The following is an 18,997-nucleotide window of genomic DNA, read 5'->3' on the forward strand; positions in this document are numbered from 1 at the left end:
ATACACCTGTTTTTTCAATAAATAATTGATACTTTTTACAGTGATGCATACATTAGTGCACTATACTCTTCATAAAATAATTGATACTTTTTGCAGTGATACATACATCAATGCACTATACTCTTCAGAATATAATTGATACTTTATGCAGTAATATGTACATCAATGCACTAGTATTTTAGTAAATAATTCATAAAATAATATTTTTAATTAAAAAGAACACCATTAATAAAACATTTATTAATAATTAAAAACGACAATACAATAAAAACAACTATTAATATCTAAAACACTCTTGAACTTAAACTTAATTGCGGAAAAAAAGAAATACAACAATGGTAAACATAAATAATTAGAACCAAATACAATAACTTAAAGAGAACACTACTGAACTAATATGATGGAAATAACTTCTTTAACAAATTATTCCTCAGATCTTGATTTGCTTCAAACAAGTATGGCTTTGAATCAAGATGTTTGAACAACTCCATATTAATTTTCCTTTGCTCGCTTTCTTGCTTCTCTTTCCCTTCAAACTGAGTCTTCTCCCTTCCCACTTGAAACAACTCTACTTCTTTTTCTTTCTGGTACTTCAATCTTGTAAGTTCAATTTCTATTTTAGTTTGTCGTGTTGAGTTTATGTTTTGGATTGTATCCAACCAATTTTGCCATGCTTCTGATGGCATATTCACCATTTTACTGTTACATTTGTTTTTGCTGGATTCTTTGCTTGAAGGGAAGCCGGAACACCCAAGATCACCACTGGTTGGTGTCTTTGGGATTGTTGATGATGAGAAGTTACCAGCTTCATTGATCTTCATTCTTTTAGAGTCGTTACCTTGAGTGGATGTCTTCTTCTTGCAAGTGCCAACAATATTTTCAGTCGGCTTCCAAGCAGCATGTTGAGTTAGAATATCCAAAGCATGCTGATCGTGGAAGGTTTTATACATCAATTTTGTCTTTGTTTTGTCGGCAGCGTAGATCTTATATGCCTTCTTCATAACATCCTCATCACTCTCACCACTTCCCCTTCTAGATTCAGCATTAGCAAATGACCCACAAAATTTAAAGCAAGAAGCGTTTATCCTTCTCCACCAGCCTCTAAGTTGCTCTAAACCTCTAACCTTTAGCAAATCTTCTTGTGTAACCCCTTCAGTACCGTCATCTGATGGTGAGTTCGATCTATATGAACAATCAAAATCCGAAAATGCAACTTCACCTTGTGAAATAGTGAAATGTTGTGAGATAGGAAATGTGGATTCATCTCAAGATAATTGAAAATTTTGAAAAGATGAACCATTTGTAGCTGGAAAATCATCTTGACAATATGAGAAGTTCGGATATTGTGGTGGTCGTGGAGGGAATTGAGTGAAAGTATTTGGATTTGAAAAATTCACATTTCTTGAAACATAAGTAGAAAATTGTGTTAAATTAGGTTCCAAATCAAAGTTGAGATCAATGGGATGATTAGAAAAAGAAGGATGAATATTTGGATTATTTTGGAGTTGTGATGAGCTTTTGGATTTTGTGGGATTTTTTCCTTTGGGATTTTGGGTTATTCATCTCTAAAAGTTTTAATTTCACTAACCTTGGATTTAAAAAAAAAAAAATTGCTTACTAAAAATGGGAGTAATAATTGCTGAAAAAAAAAATGTTAGAGTTAAAATAGGTCAAAATTATACTCATTTTATAAAAGGGAAAAAATTAGAGTCGCTGGTATAATTTATTAATTTTTTTTTTAAGTTTGTATTTTAAAAGTTATGATCGTTCGCTGCAAAATTTACAACGTTTATATTTCATGTCAATTTCAGACCATGGGATTTACAAGTACAAAATTGACAATCTGCTGCCATGTCTCACTTTCCAAAGAATTTCCCCCATCTTTCACCTCTCCTTCTAATTCCCACGTAAGCCTCATCAAAATAAAAATAAAAAAAATCTCAACAACCTCTCTCTGTTGGACAAGTGGCAAAATTCCCACACTCAACAAATAGGCATGACCATGACTTGGTCATGGACCATTTCCCACCAAAAGTACATCATTTTAATAATTTACCCTTATTTTTTACTTTATTCATTGAACTTACTAATTTACCCTTAACTTATCCACTTGCATTGTACTTTTTCACTTTCTCTCTCTAACTTTTGTCTATAATTAAACTTTTCACTTTTCCCCCCTTAAATTATCTACTTGCCTTGTACTTTTGTCTAGTTCTTTTCCACTTCTCCTCCCATTTTTTAAATACCGTGAAAAAACACAATAGAAACTATATTATGGGACGGAGGGAGTATAAGATATGATTTTGTTAGATCACAAAGAAATGTGATTGGCATGTATAAAGCATAGATCTCAAGAGGATTTTATCCATTTGAATTATTGAGCTCCCTTAGGGTAAGACATACTGATTTTGGGTTGTCTCCGTCATTTCAGCAACATTCATACACTTTTAATTGTATGTTAGAAAATACCTTGCACAACACAAAACATCATCACCAACTTCACTCGTTCTATCAATAGTCTCATCGCATGTTTAAATGTATATTGGTAAGCCTTATATGCGTTGTATTCACTCATTGTAATAGCTAAAAGGTAAATATCGTTAATGACCTTAATTGATATTATGTAAGGGCTTCTTATGCCAATAGTAACTTATGTTACTTCTGTTCTTTTGTTTGTTGTAAACTCAGTTTAATTAATGTAATTGCATCTGTTTTTTTAAAAAAAATCTTTAAAACTTACAAAAAAAAATTGATACAAGCTTTGGTGTATGAAAATATTTAAAAATATTTAAAACATGTTTACATAAAACCTTTATAAAGTCCACCTGTCTCATAATTAGACGATTATATAAAGACCCATCCAATTTATTTATCAGACGGATCTAACCCATATTATAACTATGGGGGTCAGGGCTTTTAAAGGCCTCCATTCCTATTTCCTACCTCTGAGTTATTTCATTGAAGCGCACTCAACGTTCTCCATTGAAGCGTTCTCCGTTGAATCTAATTCTTGTATCCTCCATTGAAGCATCTTCTAAGGTAAGTTGTTTGTTGTTGTTATCATCACATCAATTTCACAATCTAGGGTTTATATTTAATCTAATCTAATTTAATTATCAGTGCTTTAAGTTTAGGGTTCGCAAATTCTTAGATTATGAAACATCATATCCAAAAGAAAAGAAAATTATGAGCGTAATTTGATTATTGAATTAAGTATCCCTAAAATTATGTATTTTTCGAGATATTTCAATATGAAATCAAATCTCTTTTCCCTGGGCCTAGGGCGGCTGCCCCTCCTGCCCTGCCTCACGGACGGGCCTGTGTATTGCACAACCCTTTAATGTTAGGATTGAACTATGAAATTATGAGCTGATTTTTGTTGTGGTCGTTTTCTTGAACCTCAGACTGATTTGTGATATTCAACAGCTAGTGAGAGAAAAATGGCATTTCGGTCAAAGGAAACAATGAAAAAGCTACTGAAGAAAGTTGGTGAAGATAACATTACCAGGGGTGTTAAAGAAGCTCTAAGTAAGAACATACCGAATAATAAGGTGGTCATGGGTCGTGCTAAGCGAGGGCTTTTTGCTGGTCGCCATATTCAGTATGGCAACCAAGTTAGTGAAGATGGAGGCAATAAGTATGATTTCTGAACCCTCTCTCCCCTGTCGGACAATGGAAATGTTTAGCTATCGCCTATCACTTCTTTGTTACTGTGTGTTATGTTGCTCTATTTAGTGTCTGTTATGTCACCCTCACTATGCAGATAAGTGTAGTGTTACTCTTTCAGTTTACAAATAAATCGCATTGCTTTTGTACAAATTGAAATGTTTCTATACCTAAGTTAGAGTGTCGTGTACCCACTTGGGTACCAGAGGTAAAAGAAAAGTCATTGGGTGTTAAGGTTTTGTGTGTTATATCACTCAAAGTTTGGTTGATGATGTATATACCATGTGGTTGACATGTAACTTTACAAGGAATCAAATTACCTTAATAGCTAAAAAATCTTGCATGGCTTAGGATTTGTTGGTTTCATCTTATTTTAATTATTTTTAATTTATATCATGCAAATAAATTCTCATAAGTTTATTCAATATAAGTTCATATAAGATTAGACATAATAAATTCATCAAGATAGTTTTGGACAAAATCACACACATAAATTAATATCAGTTTCAGACAAAATAAGTTCAGATGATTTCAGAAAAGTTAGATATAATAATTTCTGCTTTACAGTTTACAGTTGTCATAGTGTCTATTTTGTTTATGCATATCTTAGAAAAGAGATTTTGAATGAAAGAGCAAGTTATAAGGTTTGGGGAAGGGGCTTGTCAGGAAGAAGTGACCCTTCCAGGAAGGATGGGGATGCTAGGGAAGAAGCATCCTGCCCATGTTCAAGCCTTCAGGGAGCGTGTGGGCTGCAAATTGTGTGTTGGTGATGGTGTGGTAGCTGTTTATATATCAAGATCTTTTATTTTTCTAAAAATGTTATCTACCTGAAAGTTGATTGGTTTTATTGGGGATTTTTGGATTTCTTTTTTATTTTTTATTTTTTATTTTCTTTGGTTACCAAATGGAGCATACGCAAAGGTTACCATGAAAAAAGGGGGTTGTCAGGAAGAAGTGACCCTGCCAGGAAGGAGGGGGCTGCTAGGAAGAAGCATCTTGCCCATGTTCAAGCCTTCAAGGAGAATGTGGGCTGGAAATTGTGTGTTGGTGATTATGTTGTGGTGGCTGTTTATACAGCAAGGTCTTTTATTTTTCTAAAAATATTATCTAGCTGAAAGTTAATTTGTTTTATTGGGATTTTTGGATTTTTTTAATTTTTTAATTTTTTGGTTACCAAATGAAGCATACGCAAAGGTTACCATGGAAAATAGAGGGTTGTAAGGAAGAAGTGACGCTGCCAGGGAAGAAGCATCCTGCCTATTTTCAAGCCTTCAAGGAGAATGTGGGCTGGAAATTGTGTGTTGGTGATGATGGCATGTGGCTGTTTATATATCAAGGTCTTTTATACTTCTAAAAATATTATCAAGCTTAAAGTTAATTGGTTTTATTGGGAATTTCTGATTTTTTTATTTATATATATATATATATATATATATATATATATATATATAGGAGAAGGCTCTTTTGAGAATTCCTCTTTTATGTGAGAACTCTTTCATATGTGAGAACACTCTCATGTTCTAACTTTTTACTCGTATGTTCTAAATTTTAAATCAGATGTTTTAAATTTCAAAATACATGTTCTAAATCTTAAATGAGTTAAATCAAATGTTTTAAATCATTGATCACATGCTCTAAATCTTAAATTATTTGTTCTAAATTTTAACTTATATGTTTTAAATTTTAAATTGTGTTCTAAGATTCTTTAATCATATGTTCTAAAGTATTACTCGTATGTTCCAAACTTTTACTCACATGTTCTAAATGTAACTCATATGTTCTAAATTTAAAATCTGGTGTTCTTAATTTTTATTCACATGTTCTAAATCTTAAATCAGATGTTCTAAATTATTACTCACGTGTTCAAAATTTTAAATCATGTGTTCAGAAGTTTAAATCATGTGTTCTGAATTTTAATCATATGTTCTAAATTTTTACTCATATGTTCTAAACTTTTACTCACATGTTCTAAAATTAAGATCAATTCTCATATAAGTATGTTTTCTCACATATGGGCCTATTCTCACCGGATCCTCCCCTTATATATATATATATATATATATATATATATATATATATATTTGGTTATCAAATGAAGCATACGCAAAGGTTACTATGAAATAAAAGGAAAATTTGTCAAAAATAAGCCAACTTTTGTGCGGCTAACTCAAAATAAGCCAACCTTTATAGGATATTTTTTCTCAAAATGAGCCATGACCTATTAGTTTAGGGGGTAATCGGCTGTTTAAGTTTAGTATGCCACGTGTCATAATATTATTGGTTTTATTTAAATTTTTTTGTAAATTAATTTTTTTATAATTTTTTTTATAAAGAAAATCCCCCTCCTCAGTAGAACAGCCAACAACATCACTTGTCCCTCCTTTGCCTGCCACCGCTGATCATGATGTAAGTGTAAAAACACCTTCCTGTAAAGGATGATGGATTTAAACTCATTTGAACAAGGATACTCTCAAATACTTAAAATTTCACGAAACAAGATAGATAAATCAAAACTCAAGAACAAATTCAAAGTTTTGGGGTTTTAGGCTAGAGATAAGACACACTCAATCTCGTCTAAGCTTACTACTCAAGAACTTACTCAAAGTAATAAGGGAACATTCAAACTCGAGACAAACTCAAAGTTCAAATGCAAAACACAAGGGTTTTGTTATCATTCATCAAAATCTGATTTTCCATTATCATTAGCTCTTCTTACATTGTGAATAGGAGCAGCAAAAGAAGGTAAAAAGATCACAAAAAGTCAAGGAAAAACTGTTCACAATGGGAAGCCAAAAGCCAACGGTTTTCCTTAACTCAAGCTAAGCATTAAATGCCTTAATTAGGTAGTAATGAGCAGGTAAATGCAAGGCTAAAAATCCTACTACATAACTGGCCAAAGAGTGTCTCTTGGCATTATTACAACATAAAATAAAATTAGAAATAAGCTAGAAAACACAAGCCCAAATCAGCATTCTTAATGGGTCAAACGTGTAGCTTCTTTTGGACTTGTTCCTTGGATCTTCAATCTACCTTTGCAACACTTGAATTCAGCCTTAGTAGAAAATGGTTAAAACCCAAGAGCTATTAAAACCATGAGCAACCGGGTCTTGAACCATGGAGCTTTTAAGTGGGTTGCTCACTTGCTTGATCTTGGACCAGATCACCCCCACCCACTCCCACTGGCGGGGTGAAAGTTCAGTTTGCGGTGTGGTTTATAGCCCAAACCAAAACCAAGCCGTATTAATTCGGTTAAGAATTTTTCAAACCACACCGCACCATATTATTTTTCTGTCCAAACCAAACCACACCACACCGTTTTTAATTCGGTTTTCAGAATAAAAACCAAACCGCACCGCAATTTTTTGGGCCTAGTGTTTTGAGGTTTGATTTGTAACTTTTTTTGGGTCTGACTCAACATAATTTCTTTTTAGATTTATATAGTAGAGCTCAAAATCAGATTTGGACTATAATTTAGATATGGGCTTATATTTCGATTTTTTCGAGTTTTCAAATCCTAAAACCGAAACCAAACCGCAAACCACAATTTTTTTTATTTCTCAAATTACACCAAACCATATTAACAAAAAAACCAAACCAAATTACTAATTCGGTTTGGTTTGCGGTTTGGTTCGGTTTTAGACTGTATTAGTTTCACCCACTGCCAATTACTTTGTCTATCTTCCCTCCCACTATTATCTCTACTCCCACCCCCCCTTCTTTTTTTATTTTTTTTTCCCCGGGTGGGTGTTGGCCGTTGGGTTGACCGGGATGTGGGTGGGTTTTCGGTGGTTAGGGGTGGCTTCAATGGTGAGAGGTGGGTTTCGGGTAAATATGGTGATAGTTTAGTGGTTAGGGTGGAGATTCGAGGTGGGTTTAGTGTGAGTTGGTCTCGGTCGGCGGCAAGGGACGGTGGGGGGGGGGGAAGGCTGGCAGTGGGAGGGGAGAGAAAGAAAGGAATCGTGGTGGGGGAGGTGATCCATGCACTGTCGGGTTTGTCAGGGTGAGTTTTTCTGTAATTTTTTTTATTTTTTATTATTTATAAAAAAATAAGTTTTAATAAAAAAAAAAGACTTGTTTGGTAGGTTGTAGGTTATTGGACATCTTTAAAGAAAATACCCCTTAAAAATCAACTTATTCTTAGTTTATCAATAGGTTGACTTATTTTAAGCGAACCGTGCATAGTTTGGTTTATTCTTGACTAATTTTCCCAAAAATGAAAAAAAACTGTTTTTTTCGTACGGAGTTAGATTTTTTTTTGGTTTTAACGTTTTATTATAGTGTACAAGTAGAGGGTAGCGTTATACAAGTAGTTTTAACTCTTTTGTTTTTTAATTTTTTTTTTGGAAATTTTAATAAGCCAATGCATCAAATTTCTTTTGATGATGTGCATGCTAGCATTTGGCAAGATTGCCTTAGAAAATTTGCCAATTTAAACTATGCAAAGCTCATCAGTCTTGCTACCGTGAGCTATCATTACAAAGTTCAATGAGATCAAATGGCTAGAATTCTTGTGTCTATTTGCATAATTTTACTTAATGCAGTGTTCTGAGGTGTGGGTAAAGTCTGGCTGTATTGGAGGTTTGTGTGGGTATTTCCCTTTTTTTTTTTTTTTTTTGTTTGTTTTCAAACCTTTATGTGTTTATCTCTAACCTTTATGTTTTTTACTCTAATGTTTTCCCCTGACTTTCTATCCCCTTACCACTCTTTTAAAACTCTCATAAAATTTATTTGTATACTCATTCTGTTTCTCACTTTACAACAACAGCAACAACAACAAAGCCTTACTCCCAAGATGATTAGGGGTTGGCTGAATTGTTATAAGGACCCGTTCGACAAACAAAAAAGGATATAACAAGATAACTAGTTGAAAAGGTTTGAAAAAAGGTGTGTAAAGTGAGAAAAGAAAGAACATCCAAGTAAAATTTCAGATAGTTTTAGAAGACCAAGAATAAAAAAGAGTACCAGGAATGAAAAAGAGTTTTCTGTTTCTCACTTTACATTTTTTTTTTCTTGCTCAACTTTTATTCAATCGGTTTCCTGAGTGTTGTTGGCTTTCTCTGTAGTGGTTCCCTGTGTTCCTCATGAGTTCCATATGTTGTCCTGATGTTACATTTTCTATTCCACTTTAGTGCCATGTTGTCAACCCTGTTAGGACTTAGGAGCTCCATTTATATGATGATACGTGCCTTTCATACCACAAAAGTCGGTTTTATCCCATTTATTTTCTCTTTGTTTATGTCTTTTCTCTTTGTTTATGTCCTTATATCTTACAAAGGGGAAAAAACCTCAACTAATACATCACACATCAAAGTAAAAAACAAAACTTTAATATTGCTTTGAACTGGAGAAACATTAACAATTGAAACAAGAACCTACAAGAAAAAAAGTTGCTCAAACAGAGCTTTTAATTGAATTGGCTGCAGGGCACTTAAGTGAATAAATTCAAATGTCCGGATAGTATACTGAAATTAAGGAAAACAAAGGGCATCACGCTGGATTTATGCCAAACCTCAAGGCATCAAAGTGGAAATAATTTGCCATAATATTTTGGTCACCTCAGATCGGAACCTTAGGAAACTATCTAATTGAAGGGGTAGTTTATCTGCCTGAGATAATCTAACGTTAATATGCCATAATATTTTGGCCACCTCAGATTGGAACCTTAGGGAACTATCTAATTGTATTGGTTAGTTTATCTGCCTGAGATGACCTAATGTTAACTGATAACTTTGTTATGTGTTTTTTTTTTTTCTTGATTTTTATAACTAAAGAATAGACATGTTATACTTGGGCCTTGATTGAGAATTGTATGTTTTTGTTTTTTTTTTTCCCAGCTTCTCTTTACTCATTGATTCCATTGCATTCATTTATAAATGTTTTTGTTGCTAAATGCATCATTAAAATCATGTTCAAAATATGTTCAGAATATTTGTAGTTTATGGGATTTCTTCTTTGTTTACATTGTTCGAGCACTCTGACCGTATGATCATAATTAATGCTTTATTTTTGGAATAATAGGTCACGGAGAACTTGGAAGCCTAACGTGCAAGAAAAACGACTCTTCAGCTACATTTTGGACCGCCACATTCGTGTACATGTGACCACCCATGCTCTACGCTGCATTGATAAAGCTGGGGGGATTGATGAGTACTTATTGAAGACACCATATCATAAAATGGACACGGAGATGGGCCTCCTCTGGAAAGCCAAAATCGAGAAGATGTACGAAGAGCTTGGGAAAGTGGAGGTTTCTTTCTTCTCCCCGGAAGATGAAGCGAAGTTTGAGCAAAGCTTCAAGGAAATGAAACTAGATGAAAAGACTGCTCGAAGGGAATTCAGAAGACAGTTGTATGGTAGGTCATCGACTCCTGAGGCAACATCAGATCCCAAGGATGGTGAGTCAGATGGTGGAGGCTCTGGATATGGAAACTCGCATTCAGATCATGAGCAGTTGGTTGCAAATGCTTGAGATTGCACTTCATTAACACCTTCGAGCCTTTTCTGATTTCATAACAGGATGTTAGCCATTTTTGTATCAAATTGCTCCTGTGGTTGTAGTATTTGTCGTATTTTATTCTCTCTTTTTTTTTAAGTTTCCATAGTATGTACTATGTAGGCTATTTACGTAAGTGCCTTGTATGATAATAATATGCAATGCTCAGAATTTTGATGAAGTCAGCTCAATGTATCGACACAACTGCATTGACAGATAAATCTCTGTGCTGGTATGAAAATTTTGCTTTCACTTTGTGATAGATGTTTACAGGAATTTCAAGTAGAACAGGAGGTCTCCTCAGCATAGGTCATGCTTATTGGAAATTTGCAGTGACATTGCTGCATCGTGTATTCGTGTTTGTGGTATTTGAGTATTTTAACTTGCCAGAGCTCTTGGAATAAGAATGTTGATGAGCCCCTCCTTGAGTTATGACTAGGAGGTTATCCTAACATCTAACAGTTAGACATTGGCAAATGTCTGACAAATTTAATGACAAATTTGAGAGTACTAGGTGGTAAAGTAGGGATAGTGATAGACTACTACCAGGTATGGACCCAGGTCCATACCGAAGGCAAATATGTAAATTTACGCAATATTCTCATGGTAAGTCATTAGATTTTACTATGCTGTAAAAAAAGTATTCTCTTACCTCTTACAATTCTACAATAACAATATTCAACTCTATGATAACAGTATAAAAATCAACCATAACAATACACAAATCAATAATAACAATATACAAGTCAATGATAGCTAAGCACTGACAAATACTTTGAATTAACCAAAAATAAATTATTGGACAATAGTATGCAATTTACTAATAACAGTATACAAATAAAAAACAACAATATAAAAATCAAGAATAACAGTATACAAGTCAGTAATAACTGAGCACCGACAAACAATTAACGTCGTCAACTTCAACCCCCTCATATCCAAAATCTTTCAAACTCTGAAAATTTCCAACATAGAACTCACCGTTTTTCATGGCTGGAGTCGTGAGTCTGGACTCCGGCAGAGAACTCGTTTATGTTGGAAGATCTTGAACATCCTTTGCCGTCCTTCGACTACCATCTTTCATCAATCAAATTTCGAATAACTTCTTTAATTTGAATCAGCCACAAAATTCGCACCCCCGATAGATCGAGCACCGTTCCTTGAGGATGAAGAGTACTACAACTCTGATAGGGTTTTTGTGGGACTGATTTTCCGACCACCGGAGCTTTTTCTCGTGAGTGGGTAATGTTTTTAGGCTTTTAGCTGAACCTGTTTTTTTACCCTCCCTTAATCCTTTTTCCTTTTCCATTTTGTTTTACCTTTTAAAATTTTACAAATATGTATTTTTTATTTTATTTTATTGTGGTATGGACTACAACTATCTTATAGCCCACTACCTGGTATGGATAGTTGAAGTCCATACCACATTAAAAAAATAATATTTGTAAAATTTTAAATGCTAAAATAATATGGAAAAGGAAAAAAGATTAAGGGGGTAAAAGAACAGGAAGAGCTAAAACACTAACTACTCACGCAAAGAAAGCTCCGCTGGTCGGAAAATCGGTCCCACCAAAACCCCATCAGAGTTGCAGTACTCTTCATCCTCAAGGAACGGTGCTCGATCTACCGAAGGTGCAAATTTTGTGGCTGATTCAAATGAAAGAAGTTATTCGAACTTTGATTGATGAAAGATGGTAGTTAAAGGATGGCGAACGATGTTCAAGGTCTTCCAACATGGACGAGTTCTTTGCCGAATCCAGACTTACGACTTTAGCCATGAAAAACGGTGAGTTCTATGCTGGGAATTTTCAGAGTTCAAAAGATTTTTGATACGAGGGGGTTGAAGTTAACGACGTTAATTGTTTGTCGGTGCTCAATTATTATTGACTTGTATACTGTTATTCTTGATTTGTATACTGTTATTTTTTTTATTTATATACTGTTATTAGTAAATATCTAATAAATTATCTCTGGTGAAGTTTAAGTCTTTGTCGGCGCTCAGCTATAATTGAGATATAATTGACTAGCATACTGTTATTATTGATTTATGTACTATCATGGTTGATGTTTATAAAGTTATTGTAGAGTTGAATATTGTTATTGTAAAATTGTATTTTATTATTAAAAATCCGGTAGTGGTGGTGGACTGGTGGTAAGGACGGTGCGGTAATTCTACCGACACAATGTACTTGACGAAGAAGAGGAAGACGAAAACGAAGATGATAAAAGTGTATTTTGAGAAGTTTTCTGGTGAAAACTCCGATGGAAAAAGATGGAAAGAGGAGAGAGACTATTTTTTTATAGTATAGTAATTTCTGATGACTTACTATGAAAACATTACGAAAAATTACTTATTTGCCCTCGGTATGGACCCTATAAGTCCACACCTGGTAGTGGTCCATCACTACCTCTCTTTTAGTACTATTGTACAATTAGGACTCCTTGTAGTATCAAAGGTTGTTAAATATTTTCTTAAAATCTAACGGTTAGATATTATGACTTCCTCTTATGAGTAGTAATTTGCCCACAATATTGAACATTCTACAATAGCCTTTTATTTAAAATAACCATTGTAACACAACCAACTTTAGCGTCTTTGTTACAATGAAGATTGAAAAATACAAGTATTATTTTTTGAGATCCTATTTTACTAATAAAGGGTGCTCACAAACTTGATGAATGTTTATGTTACTGTTCCAATTAGCTTTAAATAAAAAATATTTTTACTTAATCTATATGATAAGGACACATGATAAATATGGTTAGTTTCTATTTCATAATTTTGTGATTCTTAAGTTGGTGCATTTTGAGTCGAATTGTACTTGTAGGAGCAATTCTTTTATGAAAAAGATCTAGTTTATTACCATGAGAAACAAATTTTAATCTCACAATCGCCCTTTTGTAAATATATTTTGCATTGAAAATTGTGTTGCTGAATTAAAACAATACTTCTATTGTTAGGCTTCATCTTCTTCAAATAAGATGTTCTTCTTCCTCTAACCCATATATTTTGGTCCTCCCAAGTCCTAGCTTTGACTTCACTTAGCTTCCATTAATGGTCCGTATGGTCAGAGGGTACTTCTTCCTTTGATCTCCACCAACTTTCATCTTCTTTGTCTCCATCGACACCAATATTTCCAACACTGACGCAGATGCTAACGCCACCATTTTAGGCAACTTTGATGCCAAATTAAACAGCAAAAACCTAAGAAAAAGGAAGAGATAAAGGGCATGTTTAATCCCAAAGGCTATGTAAGCTTCACTCCTTCATTGAAGCTAAGCTTTACCTTCTTGAATAGTTTTTTAGTCTTCTCCATCCAATAATGGTGAACCTTAACCTTATCTTTCTCTCTCCTTTGTGAGAAGTAAAAATTTCCAAAAAAGGCATAAGTTTACACAAGCTTATAAGAAAGTACATAATGACCCCTTGATAAACATTCCAAGTTTATAATGGTTTTTTTTAAAGTAAAATTAATTCATTGATAGATGAGTCATACGATATCTACAATATAAATCAAAATTGCAAATACAATAGAAATCTGATGTACATATTTTATACCATATTTTACCCCCAATCTATAACTATTTTCGTATGATTTTGAGCTCCAAGGAGCCATTTCTCGCTAACATTCTCTTCTCTAGTGTGGTTTGGTCAGTTGAGTTTTGTAGGCATACGAAGATTTTCGAATGATTTGGACCTGTTTTGGATGGCCACAAGAGCTTGTTAAGATGGTGGAGTGATTTTCCGTGTCCGCTCTGGCAGGGCGATGTTGCCCTGGAAGCCAAGGCAATGGAAGAAGAAGAGAAGAGCGTAGTAGGATTATGAGGTATCTTGCCCCCATCGCCTAGGCAGGGCAGCCTTGTCCAGGCAGACCGGGCAGACAAAGCACTGCATATAAAGGATTACTTGAAGAAGCATAAGGTCGAATATGCTTCTCGCGCCCGATCGGGCGGCGATGCCCTGGCTGCCCGGGCATGGTTTCGCGAAGCAAGTTTTCATTATTTTTCTGGATTTCTTATTTTTAAGGGATATAAATACCCCTTGTAAACCTCGATTAAACTTACTTAGTTATTATTTTCTAGCTTAAAACCCTTCATTAGAACCCTAGTTTTTTTTTCTCTAGATCTGGATTAATTTGCACTTTGAAGTTTTGATCATTGTTCATCAATAATTGATACTTTTCTTTATTCAAGTAATTGGTATTCATCTTTTCTTCCTCTTTTACTTTTTTTTGTTTATTAATCATGTTTTCTTCATTGAATATTGTTTTTTGCTTCCGTTAATATGTGTGAGTAGTCCTTTAATCCGGGATCTTGCGGAGCCCGAATACGATTGATGCATGAATTAAATCTTTAAATTCTCCAATAATAATCCCAATTGAAATGCTTAATTGATTGTGCTTATGCCAATACTAGATTAGAGATAATTAGTATTGTTATTATTCCATTGTTTTAATTGCAATGAGTGTTGAGAAATAACGGAATTGAATGAATCAATTAAGGATTTGAAGTTCATCGCGAGAGTAGTTTAATGAATGATTAGGAATTCAAGTAATGTGCATAATGTCTCTAATTCACATGATTCCATGAGAATAAGTATCATTGTGACTAGGGAAGCCATTGATAACTCGAGAGAGATCTTTGGTACTTTCTAGGGATTTCTTTTTCTCTTGTTAATTGATTTATATATTAGGGGTAGAATTATTATTGTATTGATTTGAAAGGAATGGTGTCCTTCCAACAAGTTTATTATTCCGATAGAGGGTTCAGAATTATCGGAAAGCTAATTCTTCAGTAAGGTTAAGTGATCGGAATGTCTAGGTGGAGGCCGCTTCCGATCAGTAATATTAATGTATAATTAATATTACAGCTTAATCTTGACTGAACCCTTCGGGTCACACCCAATCGAGTAACCGATCCGAGGTGACGAATCAATCCGAAGGATTGGATGAGTCGTTACAGTATTACGAACAAAGACGTCGGATATCGAGCTTAGAGCGTCGCAAGTCGAGTCAAATTTGGAATTTGACGAGACGGGAAAAATCAACAAGTTCGAGCGTAGCCATAGCATCACATTGGCCTAGCCAAGTGGACGTTAGGCTAGATCGATCTAGCGTGCACTATGCGTGCTAGGTGCACCATGTGTATGCTAGGCGCACTATGCATGCTAGGCGCATCTTGCGTTCTAGGCGCACTACACACCATCGCATAGCTAGGAGCTTGCGTGTGTGTGTGCATCGCTAGCTCTAGGCGCATGGCAGCACCATCGCAGCCCTGTGCGTGTGCGTGCGTGCCATCGCAGCAGCAACCACTGTGCTTGCTTGCCTGCGTGCATGCCTTCGCATGGCAACACCAAGCAGCAAGCAACGAGAAGCTACTCGCACACAGCCGCGCATTACAGCAAGCACGCTATGCGCTATGGTTGTGCATGCTTACGTGCTGGGCATCGCAGCATGCTAAGTGTTATGGCCTAGCATGCTTGTATGCTGGGCAGTGCCTAGCACAAGCATCAGCTGCCAGGCAGCGCCTAGCATGCTCTACACTGCAGCAGCAGCCCACATTGCATGTGTGGCGTGCTGGCTGAGTGCATGCGCATGCGGGCTAGCTGGCCAGCCCAGCCGAGGTGCCAGGCGCCAGCTGGGCAGCCGTGGCAGCCAAGGCAAGCTAGCTGCCAGCTATGCGTGGGTGACCTTGAGTGTTGGTGGGGACCAATGCTTGGTCATAGCCTTGGGGAGCAAGGTGGGATAGTACCCTCCATTAGTGGTCCTCACCTAACCTCTCCTCACCATGTGACACTTGTTGATTATCTATTGCTTGTCATTTTATGATTGAAATGCAAATTCTCCCACATTGGTGGGAGAATGGAAAATCAAGTAGCATTCCCTTATAAATACCCAAGTGTTGGTCATATGGGAATACACTTGAGTTGAACTCAATGAGGCATCTCCCTTAAGGTGAGGAAACCTCTAAGTTCGTAATACTCTAGTCTTTCTTGGTCTAGCCCTGACTAACCTTCGGGGTAGGGGCCGTTCGGGTCGGGTCTCGAGGGTGGACTCCGTTGGAGGCCGTCGCACTTGCGAGGCTAGAGCTTTCGAAGTAAGAGCTCGATTTGCGAGCAAAGCACGCATCGAGGGTATAATTTCTTTCTCTCTTCTTTTAATTATTGCTTAATTATGTTTATGCTTGTTTTAATTGCTTTTATTATGGGGGCGGGTCTTGGCGGGTTTCTTTCCGCGTAGTGTGGGTCACTACGAAACCCAACAGCGGTATCGGAGCCACATTCCTTTTATTTTTTGCAATTATTGATTAATTAAGGTTTTTTAAAGTAAGATTTAATTTCTGGTTTTGGTTTTCTAATTAGATTAGAAGCTCGTTTTAATTAATTTGAAAACTCGTATTTTATCGATTTGGTTGTCGAACCCAGATTTTGGCTCAAAAATAGTGTTTTTTTGGGTGGAATTGACATTCTAGAACTGATTCAACCCTTTAAGGACTGGCCAGAAGCCAAATTCGAACCAGAAACCCAAGTTTTTGGGGTTTTTTTCGTTTTTTCAACGAAAATTTTAAATCTTTTTAAGCCTTGATTAATGCAAGCATTACAAGGTTAAATTAAATGCATTATTGCATCCCTAATCTACTGCTATTTTAATTATCCTTGAGCATAATTATGGAGTTTTAATTAGTGCTTGAGTTGATATGCTATTTGTCACACAAACTTGTTTTTCACAAATCTTGCAAATTAATTGCAACAATGTGTGAATGTTTGATGTGAATGTGTAATTTTAAGTTTCCCAAGTATGTTAAAGATCTAATCTTTAAATGTTTAATTGATTGGAACTTTAACCCTAAATTCCATATTGAACAAAGTTTGGATTTTTCGTGTTTGGTTGATTAAAATCCATGAAGTTCAAATGCTTGTGAGTAAAATTTGATTAATCTTCATATTGGAAGATGTAATCTTGATATTTTACACAAGTATGAAAGTTAGAAATTTTTTTATCATTAGATGGTTAATTTATTTTTTCAACTCCCTTTTGTCGAATCCATTTATTAATTTGCATATTGGCTAAATTAATTATGGACATAGCTCATTTAATTTTAAGCATAAAGAAAGACCTAAATTTGTTTCAAAAATAAAATTTTGAATCATTTAGGCTTGTGCACCATTAAAATTGAATTTAATTAAGTTAGACTTAATTTTATTTTCATTTTGCCCTAAATTGACTCTAAAATAAATTTATAATTGATTTTATGTCACACATAAATCGGGATTAAAATCCCAAGAAAAGTGCACGCAGATCAAGGCAAGAACACCCAAGCATCACCAAGGCTAGCCGAGCTGCCCACGCAGCCCACATGTGGCTGCCTTTGGTACGCATGGTGGTGTTCTCACCTCGAAGCGATGTGGGAGTGTGGCAAAGGAATGGGTGCGCAAGGGCTATGCGTATGGCATATGGTGCGTGGCTGCTGGGATGCTCGCAAGGCTGCTGGGCAGCAAGGCAAGGAGCCCCAAGCAAGCCCATCCATGCCAGCTAGCACGCATGCTAGCATGCACAGCGTGCTGCGATGCATGCTTGTGCTGGCAAAGCGCAGCAGTGGCTTGCTAGGCATGCTGCCAGTGCACAAGCAGCCCAGCCGTAGCTAGGTGCCTAGCATGCCTAGGCCGATGGCTAGGATGTTAGGCAGTAGGATTCAAGGAGGCTTATTTTCAAATCATGGGCTATGTAATTTTGCGAAATTTTTTTCCATTTTAAATTATTTATGTAATTATTTTAACGAGGTTAGACCTCGATTTTTTTTTTTTCCGGCTTTTGCAAAAATTTTTGATTTTGACAAATTATGGGTTATGCCGACTTAATTAATCGGATTAATTAAGTATGGATGCGGAATTTAGTGGGAGCTTAGTTGATTACTTGAGCAAATTGTTTTTTTAGAAATAATGAATTAAACAACTTTGACTAGTTTTAATTAGGCACGTTAATTGGATTAACCACCTAAGTTAGTTACTAGTTTTGCGTGTTTAATTATGTATTTAGTAATTTGCATGGGCCATTCACAAATAGTGAATGGGTGAATGGAAGATTGTTTTCAAAACAGGTTATTGAAAATGGCAACTAGTGGGGCCCGACTAGGATAAAAAATACGGACTGCGTTCCGTTATGTATTTTTGTAAATCTAAATACGGTCTATGAACCGTTAAGTATTTTTGTACTTTAGATCAATCTTAGTCGTACAAGCTAGTTCTTTATTTTGTCCAAGATGTTTCAAGACGGCGTTTCGATGAAGACGAGCCAAGATGAAGACCCATGGAAATTGAAGATTTCAAGGGGTCATGCTAGTTGCCAAATGCATCTATTTTATGCTTTATATATATTGTGATTATATATATATATATATATATATATATATATATATATATATATATATATATATATATATATTTGAATGTTAGATGCATGTCTAGGATTTCAAATGTTGCGGTGATTAGTTAAGTTCACTTAAATCAAACCAACATAGAAACCCTAGGTCCCTTAATAATATTGAGCTAAAATATGCCATTCCAAGAACAACACTTACCGAACTAATGTGCGTATGTGATGGGCTACGCCAAAATCACTACTTCCCTAGGGACGTAAGGTATACTAGGTATACAAGTTGTCTTGGTTAAGCTCAACGATATCAGTAAGGAGTCCTTAGATGTCGTGGCAATGGAGATAAAATGTCACGGAAGCATTAGATGCGACGTTTTATCGAACCAAGAGTAGCTTGGAGCTATTAGCAATTGGATTGCTTACCCTAAAACATTAAGTGTTAAGACAAGACAAAGAATGCTTAATC

The 18,997-nt window shown here is 35.5% G+C and overlaps 1 protein-coding gene across 2 annotated transcripts; it reads left to right on the forward strand.

Moving 5' to 3' along the window:
* The first annotated feature begins 2,883 nt into the window (after positions 1-2,883).
* Positions 2,884-10,428, forward strand: LOC110716825 (39S ribosomal protein L28, mitochondrial). Of its 2 annotated transcripts, none has more exons than XM_021895466.1 (3): positions 2,884-3,039; positions 3,427-3,637; positions 9,685-10,428. In XM_021895466.1, exons 2-3 carry the CDS (start codon positions 3,441-3,443, stop codon positions 10,133-10,135), a joined length of 648 nt encoding a protein of 215 aa, XP_021751158.1. In that variant the 5' UTR covers positions 2,884-3,039; positions 3,427-3,440; the 3' UTR covers positions 10,136-10,428. The 2 variants fall into 2 exon arrangements, with proteins under 2 accessions (XP_021751158.1, XP_021751159.1); XM_021895467.1 differs by having other exon boundaries at positions 2,899-3,039; positions 3,405-3,637.
* Positions 10,429-18,997: the final 8,569 nt, after the last annotated feature.

This window comes from Chenopodium quinoa, unplaced genomic scaffold (genome assembly GCF_001683475.1).
Source record: "Chenopodium quinoa cultivar QQ74 unplaced genomic scaffold, ASM168347v1, whole genome shotgun sequence".
Classification (NCBI taxonomy): domain Eukaryota; kingdom Viridiplantae; phylum Streptophyta; class Magnoliopsida; order Caryophyllales; family Amaranthaceae; genus Chenopodium; species Chenopodium quinoa.